We start from the raw sequence: 17,584 nt of genomic DNA on the forward strand, positions 1-17,584 counted from the left end.
CTTCCCCCATTATTTTATTTTTTATTGTTTTTAATTGAACTATACATTTTCCCCCACTCTCCTCCTTCCCTCCCCTCTCCTCTTCCATCTTCCCCCTGTCCCCGAGGACAAGGGTCTTAATGGGAGGATGTTTGAAGGGTTTCTAAGTAGTAGACAGGTAACAAATTTGCATTTTCATCGGTGAGTCACATCCAAACACAGCCTTAGGTAGCTTTTCCAGGCACTGTGCATGTGCACTCTAAAATGCATAAGGCCTCAGCTAGAGTCTGTAAAGCAGAGACAGCCTATAACTGGCAGGCACATGTGAGCAGCTGTTTCTAGGCTAACATAGGGTCCCCCACATAAGACGACAAAGTGGAAAACCAAAGTACAGCCTTTTCTCCCAAGTTGAAACCCATCCTTGTAGCCTTCATGGTAGAGCTCAGAGTTGGCCAGAGTTTCATGCAGCTTACAGCATCTTGCTGAAGTGTTTGGTCTGCCCGTAAGAAAACTCCATGATCTCTGTGGGCCCAGGGCTGTGGTCTGGGCTAGACCCACTGACCAAATGGTATTGGTTATCATAGGAGACCCTGGAGTGGCTTTTCTTCTGCAAAGAACTGCAACCTGTAAGAATAGATGGGTTTGTGGGCACTGCCAGACCTTGTGTGGTGAGGAGAGGAGCAAGTGACAGTGGCCAAGTCCTTTCATGTCATAAACAGGACGCCTAGAAACCCTGACCATCCAGGTCAGCAACAGGGTGTTTCATCAGACGGATCCCGTAAGGCCTTGGGGTTCCAAGGTTGACAGGTTTGTTGCGGTGGCTGATCAGGAGCTGGGGTTGCCTGGGTGCCGGGCAGGAATAATACATTCCAGGCCGACCTCATGACAGGATTGCGAGTCTGTGCTGGAACTAGTTACCACGAAAGAGCCATGATTCCTGAGGGTGTCTGTCCACTGATGCCTAGGGTTCTGTGGGTTTCCATGTTTTCCATTGATGTTTTACCTACATGTATGTGTGTGTACCACATGTGTGTCTGGTACCCATGGAAGCCAGAAGACGGCATTGGATGTTTTGGAACTGGTGTTACAGATGGTTGTAAGTCACCTTGTGGGTGCTGGGAATCGAACCCTGGTCCTCTGGAAGAGCAGCGTGTCCTCTAGATCCTGTCCTGGGAGTCCTAAGCTGTGATAGTTTCTCACACTCATTTCTGATGACCTGACAGCCCAGGGAGTGAAGTGAGGCATCCCGGAGAGTTCCCTTTGTGGGGATCATGTCACATCCATTCCCCCTCCCCACCCTGGGTCTGTATCTGGGGAGGAAGGATTCAGGGGATGAGTGCTTGTCTTCATTCACTGTCCCAGGATTCGTCTCTGTGGTTCCTGTCTTGATCACTGGGTACATATGTCTAAAGCCCCCCTCTACACTGTCTCCACTCTAGGAAGCTCTCTTAGAGAGTTGGCTGCACCATCTCTTCACTAACTTGTCCACAGTTAGCCTCTTTAGCCTTGGGGTTTGTTGTTGTTGTTGTTTTTCCAATAAATGACATGAGAGTTGCGGATACTCATCTGGTATTCTGTCCTTCTCTGGGTTCTGTTCAGGCCAGCTGCCCCTGGAATGGTCCTTTGCTGCTGAGGCATCAGCTGGTAGGTTGTAGGCATTACACAGGAGACAGGCTTTGGTTGACAAATGGGACATTGAGGAATTCTAGAGTCATGGGCTGCTGAGCTGCCTGAGACCTTTACACATGCATCTTAAAGGTCACAGGATATAGATGTCAGAAAGCAGCTGCTGCGTGTGGTACAAGAGAGACACGGTACCTCCTGTCTGGAAGCGCAGTTGTATCTTTCTGGCTGGCTTCCCTTGGTTTTGAGGTTCTTTGCTGTTTCTGCAGTTGACTCTGAACTAGTTTTAGATGTGATGTTGCCAGTGTAGGCATCCGCTCATCTGGAAGGCTTGACAGACGTGCATGCCTTCATGAGGAACCTCCATGGTCGGTGGTGCCCTCTACTCTAAAGGAAAATGGCCTCAGTACCTTAGGTCCTCTCTTCTATGTCCTAGGCCCTGTGGGTCTGTGGACTCAGGCCCTGGGGACTTGCAGCAGACACAAGATGACAGCTGAGCCAAGCAGTCTTCACTTTTCTGTTTCCATGAGCAAGGTTTGCAGGGAGGAGAGGAGTGCACCCGTAGCTCATGTGTTCTAGTTTAGGTTTTATGGCTGAGGATCCTTGTTTTAGGATCTTGTTTGTTGTTGTTTTTTTTGTTTTGGTGAGCTAGGGACTCTACGTAATTGGGCTGTGCTGGAATTTGCTGTGTAGACCAGGCTGACCTTGAACTCAAAAAGATCAGCCTGCCTCTGTGCTAGGATTAAAGGTGTGTGCCAACACCACCAGGCTTTGTCGTATTTCTTAGTAACAAAAGCAGCTAGTAGAAATAATCACTGTGAGAAGAAAAGAGATGCAGAATGACTTATCTGCATCTCTGTCTCCATCGCCCACCCTTGCAGACCCAAGGTTATCTCTAAGTGGGGCTGTTCTGTCTCCCCATTTTGCATTTAGAGGGAGTGCATGACTTTGTAATTTTCTAAATGTTGATGCATCTCAGCTGGGGAGGGTCTGGTCTCAGCCTGCCCCGACTTCCAAGTGAGCTCTTTCTAGTTCTGCCATGAAGTGGGAGGCCATTGCCACCTGGGTGTGAAATGGACAGGTTTTTAAAAGTATTTCTGAAAATGAGGGAAGTTAATCACTTTTAATCCGTAAGTGTGGAGGTTCATCAGAAATGAGTTTGTCTTCCAGTTGCGGAAGAAAGGCTGACTTTGTTAGAGAGTTAGCCTTGTGGTCTTGTGACCTGGCCACATCCTATCCAGGTGGAGAGAGTCTGCCTGCCTGGCTTCTCCCTGCAGAGTACCGGTGCCTCGGTTTCCCCCCAGCTGGGGGTGAAGCCTGTGTTATGTGCTTGGCTGGCAGCGGATGCCTGCCCTAGTGTCCTTGCCTCATCATGCCATCCCTCTGCCTCCTTTGGCAGCAATATACCCAGCTGTCCTCTGCCTAAGATGCTTCTAGTTGTTACGAATGAGTAGTCTGACCCAGAGAGAGAGGACGCCTCAGGTGAGCAGCTTTGCCTTGGTGCTCAACAGTTTTCAGTTCCAGTATAACCCAGAACCCTCAGCTCAAGGCCTGCAGATGCTGGTGAAATTAGCATAGTGTGGGGTTAGTGAGGGGTTTGTCCTACATGTGACCTCTCCCTCTGTCAGCAACACTGTCGTCAGAGCCTCTGTGTGCGTGCAGAAGGCCTGGTGACTCCTGAGCGAGGGAGCTTGAGCGCGCTCTCTCTCTCTCTCTCTCTCTCTCTCTCTCTCTCTCTCTCTCTGTGTGTGTGTGTGTGTGTGTGTGTTTAAATCGAGGTTTCCTTGTGTAGACTTTTTAACATACTCTCTCAAAAATGATTCATATTTAAGTCTATTTAGCTATAAAAGTCATGAGGGAAGATCTGAAAATTAACAATCGTCTAGGTGATAAAATGGATCATGGTATTTTCATGTAAATACAGGTAGACTTCTCAAATGGAAGTGTTTGATTCTTCTTAATTATCTCTTGACTCTGGGGGAATTAGGCAGGGAAGACTCTTGGATGCCCTCTCAATGCCCTGTGGGTGAGGTACCGTAAACACTCCCCATTTATCATTTATTTGGTTCAGGTGTGACCCCAGCTGATAGTCTCCCTGAATCTGCCCAGCCAGAGCTCTCTGGAGCATGTGCGTGGGCACTGATGATGGAGCGTGCCTTTTAACAAAACTGGTGTGAGGCTTGGAGACTAGAGAGAATGCTGTGGTTGATCGCAAGCTTTCAAGTCTTCAGTGCAGCCCCAACTGAAGGAATTTACTGAAATTCTGATGTGTTTTGCTGTTTTTTAAGGTGTTTTTTTTTGCGTGTGTCTCTGTGTGTTTGTGTTGTACATTCATACATTACTTTGTTGAGCGATTTACTAAATTGAAATTGATTTACTAAAATGAAAACGCAGAGGTACAGAAGCAACACAGTATGAGCTACCACAGCCTCTGCAAGCCAGGTTGAGACTGTCACATGGACCCCAGTCCCCCCAGCCATTGTTTGTGTCCTTACATTGTTTTCCAGCATTAGCAGGCTTGGCCATCCAGTACTGCCACCTCATTAGTGCAGGGCACTGGTGCCCCCCTCTCCCAGGAGTATTGACCAGTCTGTGGGAGTGATGTTTCCTTAGACGAGCGATCATTGCTGTATCTGTGTATCCAGGCAAAGGGTCAGATAAGTTTCTTGAGGACACCGGCTACGACTGCTCGTTTGGCGTTATGGCTGCACTTTGTGAGAGACCCAGGCAGGTGACTCCTATGCACAGGCTATGGGTGCAGGCCGGAGGAATGGTTTTCCTGAATAGCTCTTGCCCTCTGTGTCCTTCCTTATCGTCCCCTTCTCCCTGGAGACTAGCAACTTGAGCTGAGCTGGAGGTGAGAAGCAGAGACTTTGCTCAAGGTCATGAGCCTGAGTTGGCTCCATCTGAGCATCTAAGGAAGAATCTGAAACCTGTCTCCTACCCTCTGGAGGGTAATGGGCTTTGAGTCCTACCCTGGTCTTCTCTGTCCTCAGAGCTTGTGACACCAGGATGCGTTGCATCCCCTGCTTTTTTGTTTGTTTCCCAAACAGGTTCTTACTACGTAGCCCTGGCTGGCCTGCAACTTGCAACTATGCAACTATGTAGACCAGGCTAGCAACTACGTAGACCAGGCTGGCTTGTAACTCACAGAGCTTTTATCTGCCTCTGCCTCCTAAATACTGGGATTAAAGCCACCACATCTGGCTTCTTTAACCCTGGTATTAACTTCTTTCCAGACATCAGAAAAATTGTAAGAATACAACGAAATCTCTCCTTTGCTTGGCCTCTCCTCATGGGGCATTTTCCCAAGTGGAAATATTATTTGTCTTTTCCTTCTCCTGCGTCTGTCTTTCACACACAGATTTGTTCCTAAACTGAACTGCTTGAGAGCATGCAGAGTCTGTGAGGCCCTCTTTCGAGTATACTTTCCCCCAGAGGCACATTTTCTTTCAGAAACGGTATGTAGCCGTTACCAGGTAAAAGAATTAGCGCTCACGTGACAAAGATCTTATTTGAGTTTCACCAGATCGAATCCTTGTGATGTCACCACAGAAAGCCTGCAATCCTGTCTTATTCTAGAATTTTCCCGTCTTGCCTCTGCTTTTTAGGCAGTAGAAACAGCAGGCTTGTGTCTGTGGGCCCTACAGTCTGGACAGTGGCATGGTGGGAATACCCCACGAATGATGTATAGGATCAGGAGAGCGTGTTGTCCGTCTGTCCTTTACTGTGATGTGGTAGCTGTGACCCCTTGATGACTCAGCTGGGCCTGCCCCCACTAGGCTGTGTGCCTCCGCATTGCTCCCAGCCACAGGTTCCAAAGGCAGTCTCTTTTTCTAGCCTGACTATTGTCTGTACACCAAGGTATTGCAGCTGGTCTCCACGGCTTGTGTGGTCCTCAGATGCCTGTGCCTGTGCTCCAGTGCCTAGATGGCCTTGGGAGTGGTCACAGGAGACTATCCAGATGGTGCCCATTGCTTTTTGATGTGCCACTGACATTTTCTGGTTACTTTTAGTCTCAACATCCATCCACCTGCCTTAGCGCTGTAGTTGATAGCACTCCTGAGATGGTTCTGTGTGGAAAGTGAGCTAGAGGGCCCTGCATGTCAGTCTGTTAGCTGACATAGCTAGGGAACTGCATGTGTGCACGCATGTGGGTAACATGTACACATGCTCTGAAAAGTCCAGAGTTTCCGCTCATACTTCAGTTTTTGTCACACATCTGCGCCCTCTCCCTAATGGGGAGAAACCGGTCTCCACTGTCCATAGTATACTATATAGTATAAGTATATGGGTGCTTGCTAAGTTTATATCACATTTATCAGAAGACAGGGGATACTGTTCTAGAATGGTCCTTAAGGATGAGGCTTCTGTATTTGGTTATAGTGTTTCAGGGGGGTGGTCAGCATAATATGTGGGTTCAAAGTTAGGTTATACGTCTTTCCTTTGGGGCAGTTGCGTTTATTTATGCCCACTCTCTCATGCAGAGAGCAGAGTCTCATTCAGAAGTGTAACCTCTCATCTGAGTGGGAGATTATGGAACTTTGCAGAAGGAAGGCAGGGCTTGATAAAGTATATGTGGCTTGTGGAACCATCTCTTGCCCTCATAGCTGGAACCCTTGTAGTCTGTGGGAAAAGGTGAGGGCAGGTCAGCCCAGGGGCAGAAGGACCATGTTTGCTTTACAGTGAGCCTGCCTGTGGATGCTGGCGGTTCTCTCCCTTGAGGGTGGCCCCATTTCAGAGTATCTGTGTGCTTCACTAGTATATCTGTCTCTTTTGACTCCTCAGACAGCTCCATGGTGGTCAGGGTACAGAGAGGTACATGTAGTGTCCCCCACTCCACCACCTGGTAATTTTTAGCGCTTACCCAGTGTCCCATCTATGGCACCCAGCATCCAGAAGCCTAGTGTGCTTCGTGGCTTGGGAAGGGGTTTGGAGTACATCTCCTGTCAAGTCCCTTGGCCCTGAATGTCCTTCCTTTCTGGAACATCAGTGGGTTCTAAGCTGCCAGTGGGAGTGTTGTATGTTTATTTGGGTGACCGTAGCTGCTAGATGGCAGAAGATACCTCAGCCTGCACATCACTTTCCCTTTTGAGGGGACCCTGGATTTACCAGGGAGGAGCCACTCTGGGGAGGGGGAATATACATTGAACTTTGCCTGTCTCTGAGAATGGCATCATGGGAGCTGTGATCAGGGACCCCATATCTGGTGCCTTGGCTGGTGTTATCCGCTCCTATGGGAAGGGGGCCATGTGGGAACAGAGTGAGCTAGGGGAAGTTCCCCCATTCCTCTGTTGTGGAGACCTGTTTCTCCTGGGCTTCCCAGCATCTCTCGCTACAAGTCCAGTCTTATGAACTCTGTTTCAGTGAGTCCAGTACCTGCCTTACATTTCCAGTTCTGTTCCTTGGGTGTATGACCTGGCTCTGTGCCCTCTTTCTGGTCCTTTACTGGTAGCCCGTACAGAGAAGTGTCTTAGTAGGAAATTGTGGGATGGAGCTTTGGGAATCATTCGGAAGATTTGAGCTACAGTGTTCTCTTCTCTCCTGGCCAGGGTCTCTCACACCTGATGAATTTTTACCTTGCCGTGATCCACTTCCCTGTGTCCTTTGGTGGTATTTCATCTGTCCGTTGACTATCTTGTGTCTTCTACATGCAAGATTTGAAGCTGGTGAGATGAGGAGACCCCACACTGGGGATAGTTGAGAGTACAGGTTCTTGCCTCCAGGTAGAAGGGGGCTGATTTGCATGATGCTGGCTGGCCTGGTGTCTATGTGGTGGCAGGTATGGGTTTGTTGGGTACCCAGGGAGATTGTGCCTTGTCTTATCAGCGTTCACTTGTGTGAAAGGCTCTGCATGGTTTTTCAAGGGTGAGCATGTATGAATAGGTGGATTCAGAGACCTCCCTCTGCCCCCAGCTTCCTAGTGATCTCGTAGAGGACCAGTCAGCCATGTTTTCCGCTTCAGTCCATGGTGGGCCATACAGTCCTATCTCCTCCTGCTTGCTCTGAGATCCTGATGTGAGTGGAACTTGAAGGGTGTGAGGTCCCCACGAGGGAGACTAGATACTGTGTCTAGAACACACAGGGTATGCAGGGCTGATCTGTGGGTGGGACTGTGCTTTGCTATTTAAATCCCTCTGTGTCCCCAGAGCTCTTGTCCCGTCAGACACTGTGGAGAGGCGTAGTGTGGCTGTGTCCTCAGCAGTATGTGCTGCACCCTGAATTCTCAGCAGAGGACCGTCTTCATAGTTCTTTCTACCCTATCTCTGGGGAGGCCAAGGATCACGAATTAGGAAAACCAGGAAAACCAGGGGAACTTGTAGCATCTGGGTGAATATTGGCGAGGGAATCTCTGATTAGAACAAAGATGCTTCTGGGCCGTGGGCCCTAAGAAAGGTTTCTCCCTCTGCTTTGATTTTGCGTATGTAATCAGATGCCACGTTTTTTGGGGGGAGCCTACTTAAATTCAGGGCAGGGCACTTTGTGTTCCTTTGTTCCCTGAACCCCGATGACCTTGATTATTGGAGTTTGTGACTAGGACCTGGGTCAGGTGTCTCCTGAGACAGAAAGGGCCTGGCGAGCACCAGGGAACTGCGTCAGCCTTTTCTGTTCAGGTGCCACCCGGATTGGTGGTAAAGCCATGGTCTGAACTAGCTAATAGGGTAGGAGGTGTGTGTGGGCGTGTCCGGAAGGCCAGCATAATCCATTGGGATTTGAGGAATTTGAAATTCAAAGCTCTTGTCAAAACAAAACAAAACAAACCTTGGTGTGTGTGTGTCCTCTCTCAAAGAGGGCTTTAGTCTTTAATGGGGCCAATCTGTCCATGGAGTTCTTGACTTTTAAGATAGTTGTCCCCAGAAGTATCACACACACAGAGTTTGTGAAACCCGAAAGGGGGCATAATGTAACTCGCTGTGCCTCAACTGAAGGCTGTTCAGAGTTCTTTTTACCTGGTTCCTCCTTCCAAGTAGCTGCCTTGGAAAAGTCCTGGTAAAGAATCCTCGCCCTGCCTCCGTTCATCGCCACACTGTACTGCTAGCCCAGGATATGCTCAGGAGCCATGGCTTTGGTTCCGGACACCAGCGCAGGGGACTCAACCCCGTCACATCAGTACTCGGTTCCCAGGCAGCCCTTTGTTTCTGCCATCTGAGGTTCTGTGTCTTAGTCGTACTGCCAAGGGGGAACCTGTGCTCCAAGAGAGAGGTCGCCCACCAGAGGTTGCCTTTGGGTTCCTTCCTTCTTTAAGGATGCTCCCTTTCTGCAGACTTCTGGCTGCAGTACCTTGGGATCCCTGCATATCCCTCAGGGGATGCCCGCCTATAATGTCCTCTGTGACTGAACAAATGTCTACATCCCTGGGCATCTGGAACTTGAGATATCCAGGCCATGGGCCCAAGGCCTTGGTACTCTGTGTTTAGGAAGCAAAGTTCCTGAGGTGTGTTTGCTTCTCATCCCAGGGGCCACGAGATTATACTGGTTACTGGACCTGCCTGTCCAGGGACTTGAATTGACTCTGGACATGTAGAAGAAGCAGATCCTGCCCAAATGTACCAAGCTAGAAGCTCCCTTACAGGGTACTAGTATGGGCTGCACTGTGGAGCCTAACCTGTTGGCATTACCTTGCCCCTGCCCCGCTCTCTCTGATTTTTTTTCTGTTCCCATCCTACCCCCCACCTTGTTCCTACTCTCCTAGACACCTGAGGCTTCTTTGATTGATTTCCCCATATTATTCCCATAAGGTGCTTGAAGTCAGAGTTGAGCCATGGCCCCTGGATCGTGATAAGGTACTAGGGCTCCAGAGAAGTGCTGCCCATCTTCTCCCATGAGGCCCTCCTCTGTGGGACCCTCCTCCCATGAGGATCTGCTTTTTGTGCAACCCCCTTCCTGTGGTAACCTCTCTGTGTGGTCCAACTTGGCCTGAACTCCCAGAGGTAACGATAAAGCCATATCCCAGTATACATTTCAGTCCCATCTCACATGTGGAAACTGAGGCAGAGAGGATCAGTCTAGGAACCTGGCAGCATGAGGCATGCCCTGTGTGCCAAAGGCTAAGGAGTTTCTTGGAGGTACATCTCTTTCAGGACCTTGCTAGGGAGGGAATTAGAAAACAGTCCTGTACCTACTGACTTGGCCACTCCCCGACTCAGGTCCTGAATGGCCTGGGATTGGCTGTGCTGAAGTATTGGGACTGGAGGGTTGTGATTCAGGACAGATGTCCTTCCCAGAATCATGGTGAGCTATTCAGGTGGCCCCTGGGAGTGGATAGGGTAGGCAACTTTAGGGTCAGAGGTCAGAAACAGAGGAAGATACACCCTGGTGTTGGCACCCTGCCACCTGAGGACCCAGGAAGGCTCGTTTGTGGGTGCTCCGAGAAGGCTAACTATGTGGCCTTACTGCCTCTTGGGCTGGGAATCCCAGCTGTCTTGTGGCTGGGATCCTGAGCAGCCACTGTTCTCTGCAGTTTGGGTGATACCTCTCCTGTCACCTACATAGGGAACCATTGAACCTGGAAGCCAGTGTTCAGCCCATACTTTCATAATAGAAAGTATGAGGAAACCTTCTGAAATGGTGGGGTGTGCAGAGAGGGCCAACGGGTGCTCCTCAACCAAGGGACCAGCCCTACTAAGGGGAGTAGACTTTCAGTCCTCGTTAGTAGACAATGCGAACAAATGGGCTGATGCTTCATTTTACACTAAATTACCTGTGCTGGGGACACGTGTGGGCAGGAAGAAAGCTTAGACAAGGCGTCTTTAGCCAAGGTCACAGATAGGGACTGGTGCCCGTGGAAATGAGGTGCCTGTGCCTGCTTCCCAGAGCTGCATGCTTGGCTTCTGCTACTTCTTCCCGAGACTGACCTGGCCGTCTTCCACAGGAGATGGAAACCCCAGGGAAAACAGCCCATTCATCAATAATGTGGAGGTGGAAAGAGAGAGCTACTTCGAGGGGAAGAACATGGCACTTTTCGAGGTAATTTTGTTTTAGTTTCTACACAAAGAAGTGACTTTCATGTGGAAAAGTAAAGGAGCAGACATCTCCCACATCCTAGGCAAGGCATTCTGGGCCCTGATGACGGAGCAAGCAAGATGCTTCTGTCTGAGATCCACTGACCTTATCTGTTCCTGATAAGTGAGCTGCAGCTTGGGCAGGTGCATTCCCTATAATTCCTGAAGCCTTGGGGAGTCTCCCAGAACCCCTCTGATTCCAGACCACCTGCCGAGCAGGTGTCTCAGGGTGCACAGATTTGGGGGCTCCCATGCATCTTGTCTATGGCTCTTAGGCTCCACATAGTTATGGAATAGAGGTATCTGCTGGGCCCGTTACCTGCTGCCCTGGGATGCTGATGAGCCTGGTTCCTACCTCTCTGATGTTTTGTACCCATTAGGAAGAGATGGACAGCAACCCCATGGTGTCATCGCTGCTGAACAAACTGGCCAACTATACCAACCTGAGCCAGGGTGTGGTGGAGCATGAGGAAGATGAGGACAGCCGGAGGCGGGAGATCAAGGTACCCATGCTGCCCTCTGTGTGGACAGCAGCCTTGAAACTTTCTGGTCAGAGAACACCCTTGCTAGGTTTCCACATCACACCTATCCTCCTTCTTCATGAGGCTTGGCCATTCTTCATCTTTCTGGTACTGTGTCTCAGTGGATAATTCCAATGCCCTGTGCTTCTGGGAGACCCACAGACTTGGGTGAGAAGAAACAAGGTCCTGGAGGTCCAGTGCAGACTGCCCTGCCCACTCTGAGTAGGTGTCTGTGGGGCCACAAACTCCAGAGAGTACAAAAGTGGCACTAAGTCCTGCCTGATCTGGCGGGGTACTGACCTTCTGTTTCATCTGGTTTATTATTTGGTTGTGCTGAGCTGTGTGTGTGTGTGTGTGTGTGTGTGTGTGTGTGTGTGTGTGTGTGTGTGTTTTGAGACAGTCTCACTCTGTAACCCAGGCTTCCCTGGAACTCACTATGTTGCCCAAAGTTGGATTTGAACTCACAATCGTCCTACTGCCTCAGCTTCCAGGTATTGGGGTTACAGGTGCGTGCCACTATGGTTTAAAGCCATCACTAAAGACTTTGACTTTTATTCTCTTTTGTTCTGCCTCCCAAAGGCCCCAGTCTCTCTGGAGGGAGGAGTCCAGTGCTGGTGAACACAAATGAAGGTGTTCATTCGTGTGACACCTGCCAAGTCAGGTGACAGCCAGCTCATCTGCCCTCCACCTCTCCCTTCCTCTGTGCCCACCCTATGTGCCACATCCAGCTGCTTCCTGGGTGTTTCTCATGAGCCAGTGCCCAGCCTGACAGTGGCTCCTGGGAGGTCAGACCACAGAGTGGCCTTAGCTGCCTTCTTTCCCTCCTGGTGTGAGCCCAGCAGAGTTAGTACTGTGTTGCAGGTCTTCGCCATGTTCAGTGCTTTTGAAACTGGTCGGATCTGGGGCCTTGTGATCTTTGGGGACAGGGTTAACAAAGTTAACAAGGGCAGCTGTCTTCCTGGCTTCCTCAGATGCGTTCTCTGGTCCATGCCTCTTCCTGCCCCTTCCCAGATCCTCTGATCAAAGTCACAGCTTCCCAGATGTGCTGAATGAGGAGAATATAGGGGCTGCATGTAGACAGAAGTTTCTGTCCCCCCTCCCAGTCCCGCAGTCATTTAGTCCCAAAGAAACACACAGTCTTATGTTAATCATAAACTGGCTTGTTAGCTCAGGTTTATTATTAACTAGCTCTTACAACTTAAATTACCTCATAATTCTTATGTGCGTTTAGCCGTGTGGCTTGGTGCCTTTTCTCCATAAGGCATTCTCATCTTGCTTCCTCCGCATCTGGCTCGTGACGGGGTCTGCACCCTTTCTTTTCCCAGAATTCTCTTAGTTTGGTCGCCCTGCCTATACTTCGTGCCTGGCTATTGGCCAATCAGCGTTTTATTAAACTAATACGAGTGACAAATCTTCACAGTGAACCAGAGCATTTCAGAGCATTTCTCCCACAGCAGCTGTGGAAGTAGGTTTCTCACTCGAGTGCTTTATTGGGGTTTTGCTTCTGCTCTCATCACTGCCTCACGGCCCTACAGGCTCTTGGACCTCAGAAACCCCAGGCCTTCCCCGTCCATCTGCTGAAATCTGTGTCCAAGGAAAACTTGGCCTGTGTCAGTAATAGATACTGGTCGAGGGTCAGCTCTGCTCAACCAAGGCACTGCTCAAATTGATCCCATAGTTTAGTTCTTGTTACCCACGAGTGGAACCCAGTAGGCTTGGCTGCCACTCCCCCCTCCCAACGAGCAGTCACGTTTGGGGAGATTGTACTTAGTATATTTCACCCCAGCCCAACATATGGCAATTCTTTGGTCAGTGTTTCCCTTGGGGACATGGCTCCTGGACTGGATTTCAGTTGATGAAGTAGTCAGCCCTCAGCAGAGGTGCTTATCTTGGTTGGACGTGAACAGCTGCCCTACTTAGGGATCCATTGGGCTGACAGGACAGGAGTAGAGCCTGACTGTGGTGTCGCCTTTGATGTCACAGAACTTGTCCCCAGAGACAGGCATCACTTTTCATTGCGCTGTCTTCTGGGCTATAAACAGGTTCAATTCATCTGAACAAAGCGAAGCATTCAGAGTTGGCCATTCCCTTTAGAAGCATCTGGGACCCCAAGGCACTAGGATACTGGGGAGACAGCTAGCTCCAGAGCCTGAGTCTCAGTGGGAGCTGAAGCGAAACCATGTGACCTGGGCAGCTGCTTGTGCACTTTCAAACTGTCCAGCAATGGCCTCTTTACAGGTCGTTCTTTGCCATGCTTCTATGGGCTGTCTCTAACGTCCACCTCACACTGTGGCCTTTAATTAATTAATTCTTTCTTTCTTTCTTTCTTTCTTTCTTTCTTTCTTTCTTTCTTTCTTTTTTCCTTCCTCCCTTCTCCCCCCCCCCCTTCTTTTAATTTTGTTTTGCTTTTCAAGACAGAGTTTCTCTGTGTAGCTCTAACTGTCCTGGAACTTGCTTTGTAGACCAGGCTGACTTCGAACTCATAGAGAACCACCTGTCTCTGCTTCCCGAGTGCTGGGATTAAAGGCATTTGCCACCACCACCCGGCTAATTCTTTAATTTAATTAAATTGTTTAATTTAACTGGGAAATCTAAAAGATGGTTTGGAGAGAGGGCTCAGCAGGTAAGGGTGATTGCTGCTCTTCCTGAACACCTGTGTTGGGCAATTCAGAACCACCAATAACTCCATTCCCAAGGGATCCAATGCCCTCTTCTGCCCTCCATGGGTTCTTGCACTCATGTGTATGTACCAACACATACATACACGCACACAACATAATTAAAGATAAAAATATTTTTAAAAAAGGAGTTCCAAAGTCATTTCTCCATCTGCCAGCTTGCAGAATTCAAGCCCACAAAGACTTCTGCCCTCAGGATGCATTGTCTGCACCTCAAAGACAGGGAGGCCATGAGGTCAAGGCCTAGGTCTCCTTGCCTTATCTCTCCCTGCCTGCAGTGTTGCTCACTGCTGCCCACTGGCCTTGGGCTCAGGGCTAAGGCCTCCAGGCTTTTAAACCAGAGCTTTCTACATATTCTATTTTCCTGTGAGACCTCTGGTAGACCTCTGGTAGCTCTGGTAGAGCTCAGACTGCCCTGCTCTGGGGTGGCTCTCTGGGATGGCCCAGTGCAGGCCTGAGCTACCATCCTGTCCTCTCGGGTTCTGGTGGTCAGTTTGTTTTCCTTTTAGAGTCTATTCTCTGGCTAGGCACAACCATTCAGTACCATTCTTTAGCTGCTGGGCTCTCCCTGCCTGTTCCCAGGCTGTGTGACATCCTGTCAGGCTTCTCTGTGAGCATTGCTCTGTAACAGCCTTGTGATCATCACCACAGGGAATGCGCCAAGCCAATCCTCCATGGTCATTCTGTGTTCACCTACACTGGGATGAGCCTCCTTTGTGTTGGGGTCTGGCTTCTGAGCCATTGTGCCCTCAAATCTCCAGTCAGTTCCCTGTTACGTTACTCGGAGACTCTTAAACTTTACAGGCAGCCTTACCTGTTTCTAACTCCTCTCTGGTCTCCCCTCTTTCATGCCTCATGCTTTCGGGAACCAAAGCTCAGGCCCCTAGCTTGCCTCACTGATACGGCAGGGATCCTATCTTGCTATTCAGACTTCCCCCTTGGAATCTTCTCCCCAGTGGGAAAGCAGACCAGGAGGCAGGAGGTTTGTCCCTATGCTCTGCCTAGTGTGTTTTTTTTCTCACTTCCGGCTCAGTGTCCTAGACATCTGGGGTCTGCCCTAGGACCATGGAATCTCATCTTATTGCTGACATGAGTCTTTGTCAGGCATCTTTGCTATCCTGTCTCTTCACTGTGTGGCCACCATGTTCCTCCCTGATTCATCTGTTCCTCTCAGCCGAAGCGTGGGTAGGGTTCCAGGCTGGTTTAGTGGGTTCAGGCTGTGGGAGACCCCTGACATGTTTCTCTCTGTTTCAGGCCCCACGCATGGGCACCTTCATTGGCGTCTACTTGCCCTGCCTGCAGAACATCTTGGGTGTTATCCTTTTCCTGCGCCTGACCTGGATTGTGGGGGCAGCTGGTGTTCTGGAGTCCTTCCTCATCGTGGCCATGTGCTGTACCTGTGTGAGTGTTCTTAGCTGGTCCTGCAGCGGTTCCTGAGGAGCTGGGACTGGGGCCCTGGGAGATTCCTGTTGGCTTGCCTTGTAGGTTGCTCTATAGAAACCAGCTTCTGCAGAGAACATGGGTGAGACAGGCTGGCCCATCTAGTTTGGCAAAGGCCAGGTTCCCCACTAGTCTGAGAACCTTATGTAGCTGTACTCTATAGGAGTGGCATTTCTACATCTGGGGACATCTGGGCTGAAGGCCAAGTCAGAGGTAGGGGCCTATCACTAGGCTGTGGCAAGACTACCCTGGAAGGATCGTGGGCATTTTTTAGGATCTCTGAAGTACAGGCTGAGGGCGGTGGAATAAACTCAGAGCAGACTCATCACTGCCTCTGTTATGTCTCCTTATTTCTAGTGACTTTTTTTTTTAAAATTTACCCTTTATTGTTGCTCACAGTCTATTTACCTGCTTTCTCTTCTTTCCCTTTCCCTGGTGAGAAGTATAAATTTGTTTTAGTTACTCAAGTGTCACCAGAAAGCACAAGGGTCCTTTCTGGAGGGAATTCAAATAATATGGTTGAGTGGGAGCTCCTTTACCTCCTGGCCAGGCCACCTGACCACTTGTTCCCGAATAACTCATACTGTTGTGCCTATCCCAGGCTACCTACTGTCCTCCGACTGGCCATTTCTTCTGTCCCCTGACTGGTCAGTTTCCCCAACTCGTTACTTCATGTGTCTGGTCCTGCCATGGCTCTCCTAGGGCATGTGCCTATGCTTCCTGACTGGTCATTCCATGTGGCCACTCCAGGCCTGTCCTCTGGTCACTCTGTGTAGGCACTTCAGGCTAATACCATTCTTTGTGAGGCTATTGACAACCCTGACACCCACAAATAAACTTTCTGGAGCAGAGGGTGGTTCCTGGAGGCAAGGTGGATGCAAAGTGAGGTCCCCTATACCGTGTTGGATTCGCATCTAGATAAAGTGTCCCCTTGTGCCTCATGGGTTAGTAGAGGGACTCCTTAGAGGTCAGGCACCTGGGTAAAATTCAGCTTGCAGGGCTGTGTTGGGCAGGGTGTGGAGCCTGTATTTTCTTTTTCTTTTGGGAACGTATTTGGGGTTTGGGTAGGGAAGGACCTGTCTTTCCTGATCACTTAGCACCTCCTTTGAGGTCAGAAGTCTGCAACCTCAGGCTCAGCATGTTGGAGAATCTTGGGGCACACGTTTCCTGAAAGAGCTGTCTTTCTTTGCAGACAATGCTGACTGCCATCTCTATGAGTGCCATTGCGACCAACGGTGTTGTCCCAGGTGAGGACGCCGGCGCTTGTGTCTCTTGATGGTTTATTGATCTTTTCACCGTACAGGGCGAGCTACTTGTGTATGATTGCTATCCCCTTCCCCAGACTCATGGTGACAATGACATTAACTGTTTGCATCAGGATAGCACTGGGGTAATGGACTGCCCATGAAGAGAAGAGAGTGGCCCTGTCCCCAGAGGCCCTGGTGTAGACACACCCTCACTCCTGCCTGTCCTCTCTTAGTGAGGACAGAAACCACATCCTAGAGATGGACACAAACCTCAGTGGAGGGCAGGTCCTTCTGAAGCTGTAACTCTTACAGCTAGCAATGACAGCTCCACCAAGCACTACTACCTGTCATATGCATAAAAGAGGTGGCAGGCCTGTGCCAGTGTCTCTTGTAACCATCTGAAGGCACAGTAGATTTTTCTGAAGACAAATGAGGTACTGGACCTGCCCGTTTCACATCACACCCTAGCTACCCTATGGACAGGGCAGACATGACTTCATTGCCCAAGGCTTCCTACTGGGTCTTTTTTGAAGGAAGACTAAAGCTGCCTGTCACTTCCTGGGAACACTTCTTTTTGAATGAATGCTCCATGTTCCTAGTGAATGGTACTTCCTGACCCGTGTTTTCCTTGGGCTATCTTTACAGCGGGCGGCTCATACTACATGATCTCTCGTTCGCTGGGACCTGAGTTTGGAGGGGCTGTAGGCCTCTGCTTCTATCTGGGTACAACATTTGCAGGAGCCATGTACATCCTGGGTACTATCGAGATCTTCCTGGTGAGTTTTTCTGTGAAAGTCTTCCTTACCCAGGCACTTTGCCTGTGAGCCCTTTTGTACTCTTCCCTCTGACGGTCCTCTACCTTGCTGCTCTGGACATCTGGGCTCTCGATACTGCTATCTGGACTGAGGGTTTGGATCCCTGATGGATGAGACCTCATAGTCTGTGCTGTCTTAGGAGCCATGGGCTTGTATAGCTCCTTGACCAATGCTAGCTCTTGAAGGCAAAGCAGGCCTGCTCAGCCCTGGTCCTTACAGTCTTGCACTCAAAGGAATTCCCTGCATTGAGTAGGACTTGTGCTCAGTGTCAGTGAGTTT

At 49.8% G+C, this 17,584-nt stretch overlaps 1 protein-coding gene across 4 annotated transcripts in view; it reads left to right on the forward strand.

Moving 5' to 3' along the window:
• The window catches only part of Slc12a7 (solute carrier family 12 member 7), an 82,875-nt gene that overhangs the window by 39,372 nt on the left and 25,919 nt on the right, over window positions 1-17,584 (forward strand). For all 4 annotated transcript variants that reach the window (XM_048458957.3, XM_085676566.2, XM_048458939.3 and 1 more), the window contains exons 2-6: window positions 10,475-10,569; window positions 10,985-11,107; window positions 15,058-15,204; window positions 16,436-16,490; window positions 17,136-17,266. In XM_048458957.3, coding sequence (XP_048314914.3) covers window positions 10,475-10,569; window positions 10,985-11,107; window positions 15,058-15,204; window positions 16,436-16,490; window positions 17,136-17,266 — 551 coding nt within the window. The remainder of the gene's footprint in view (window positions 1-10,474; window positions 10,570-10,984; window positions 11,108-15,057; window positions 15,205-16,435; window positions 16,491-17,135; window positions 17,267-17,584) is intronic.

This window comes from Myodes glareolus, chromosome 15 (genome assembly GCF_982192425.1).
Source record: "Myodes glareolus chromosome 15, mMyoGla1.1, whole genome shotgun sequence".
NCBI classification, from domain to species: Eukaryota; Metazoa; Chordata; class Mammalia; order Rodentia; family Cricetidae; genus Myodes; species Myodes glareolus.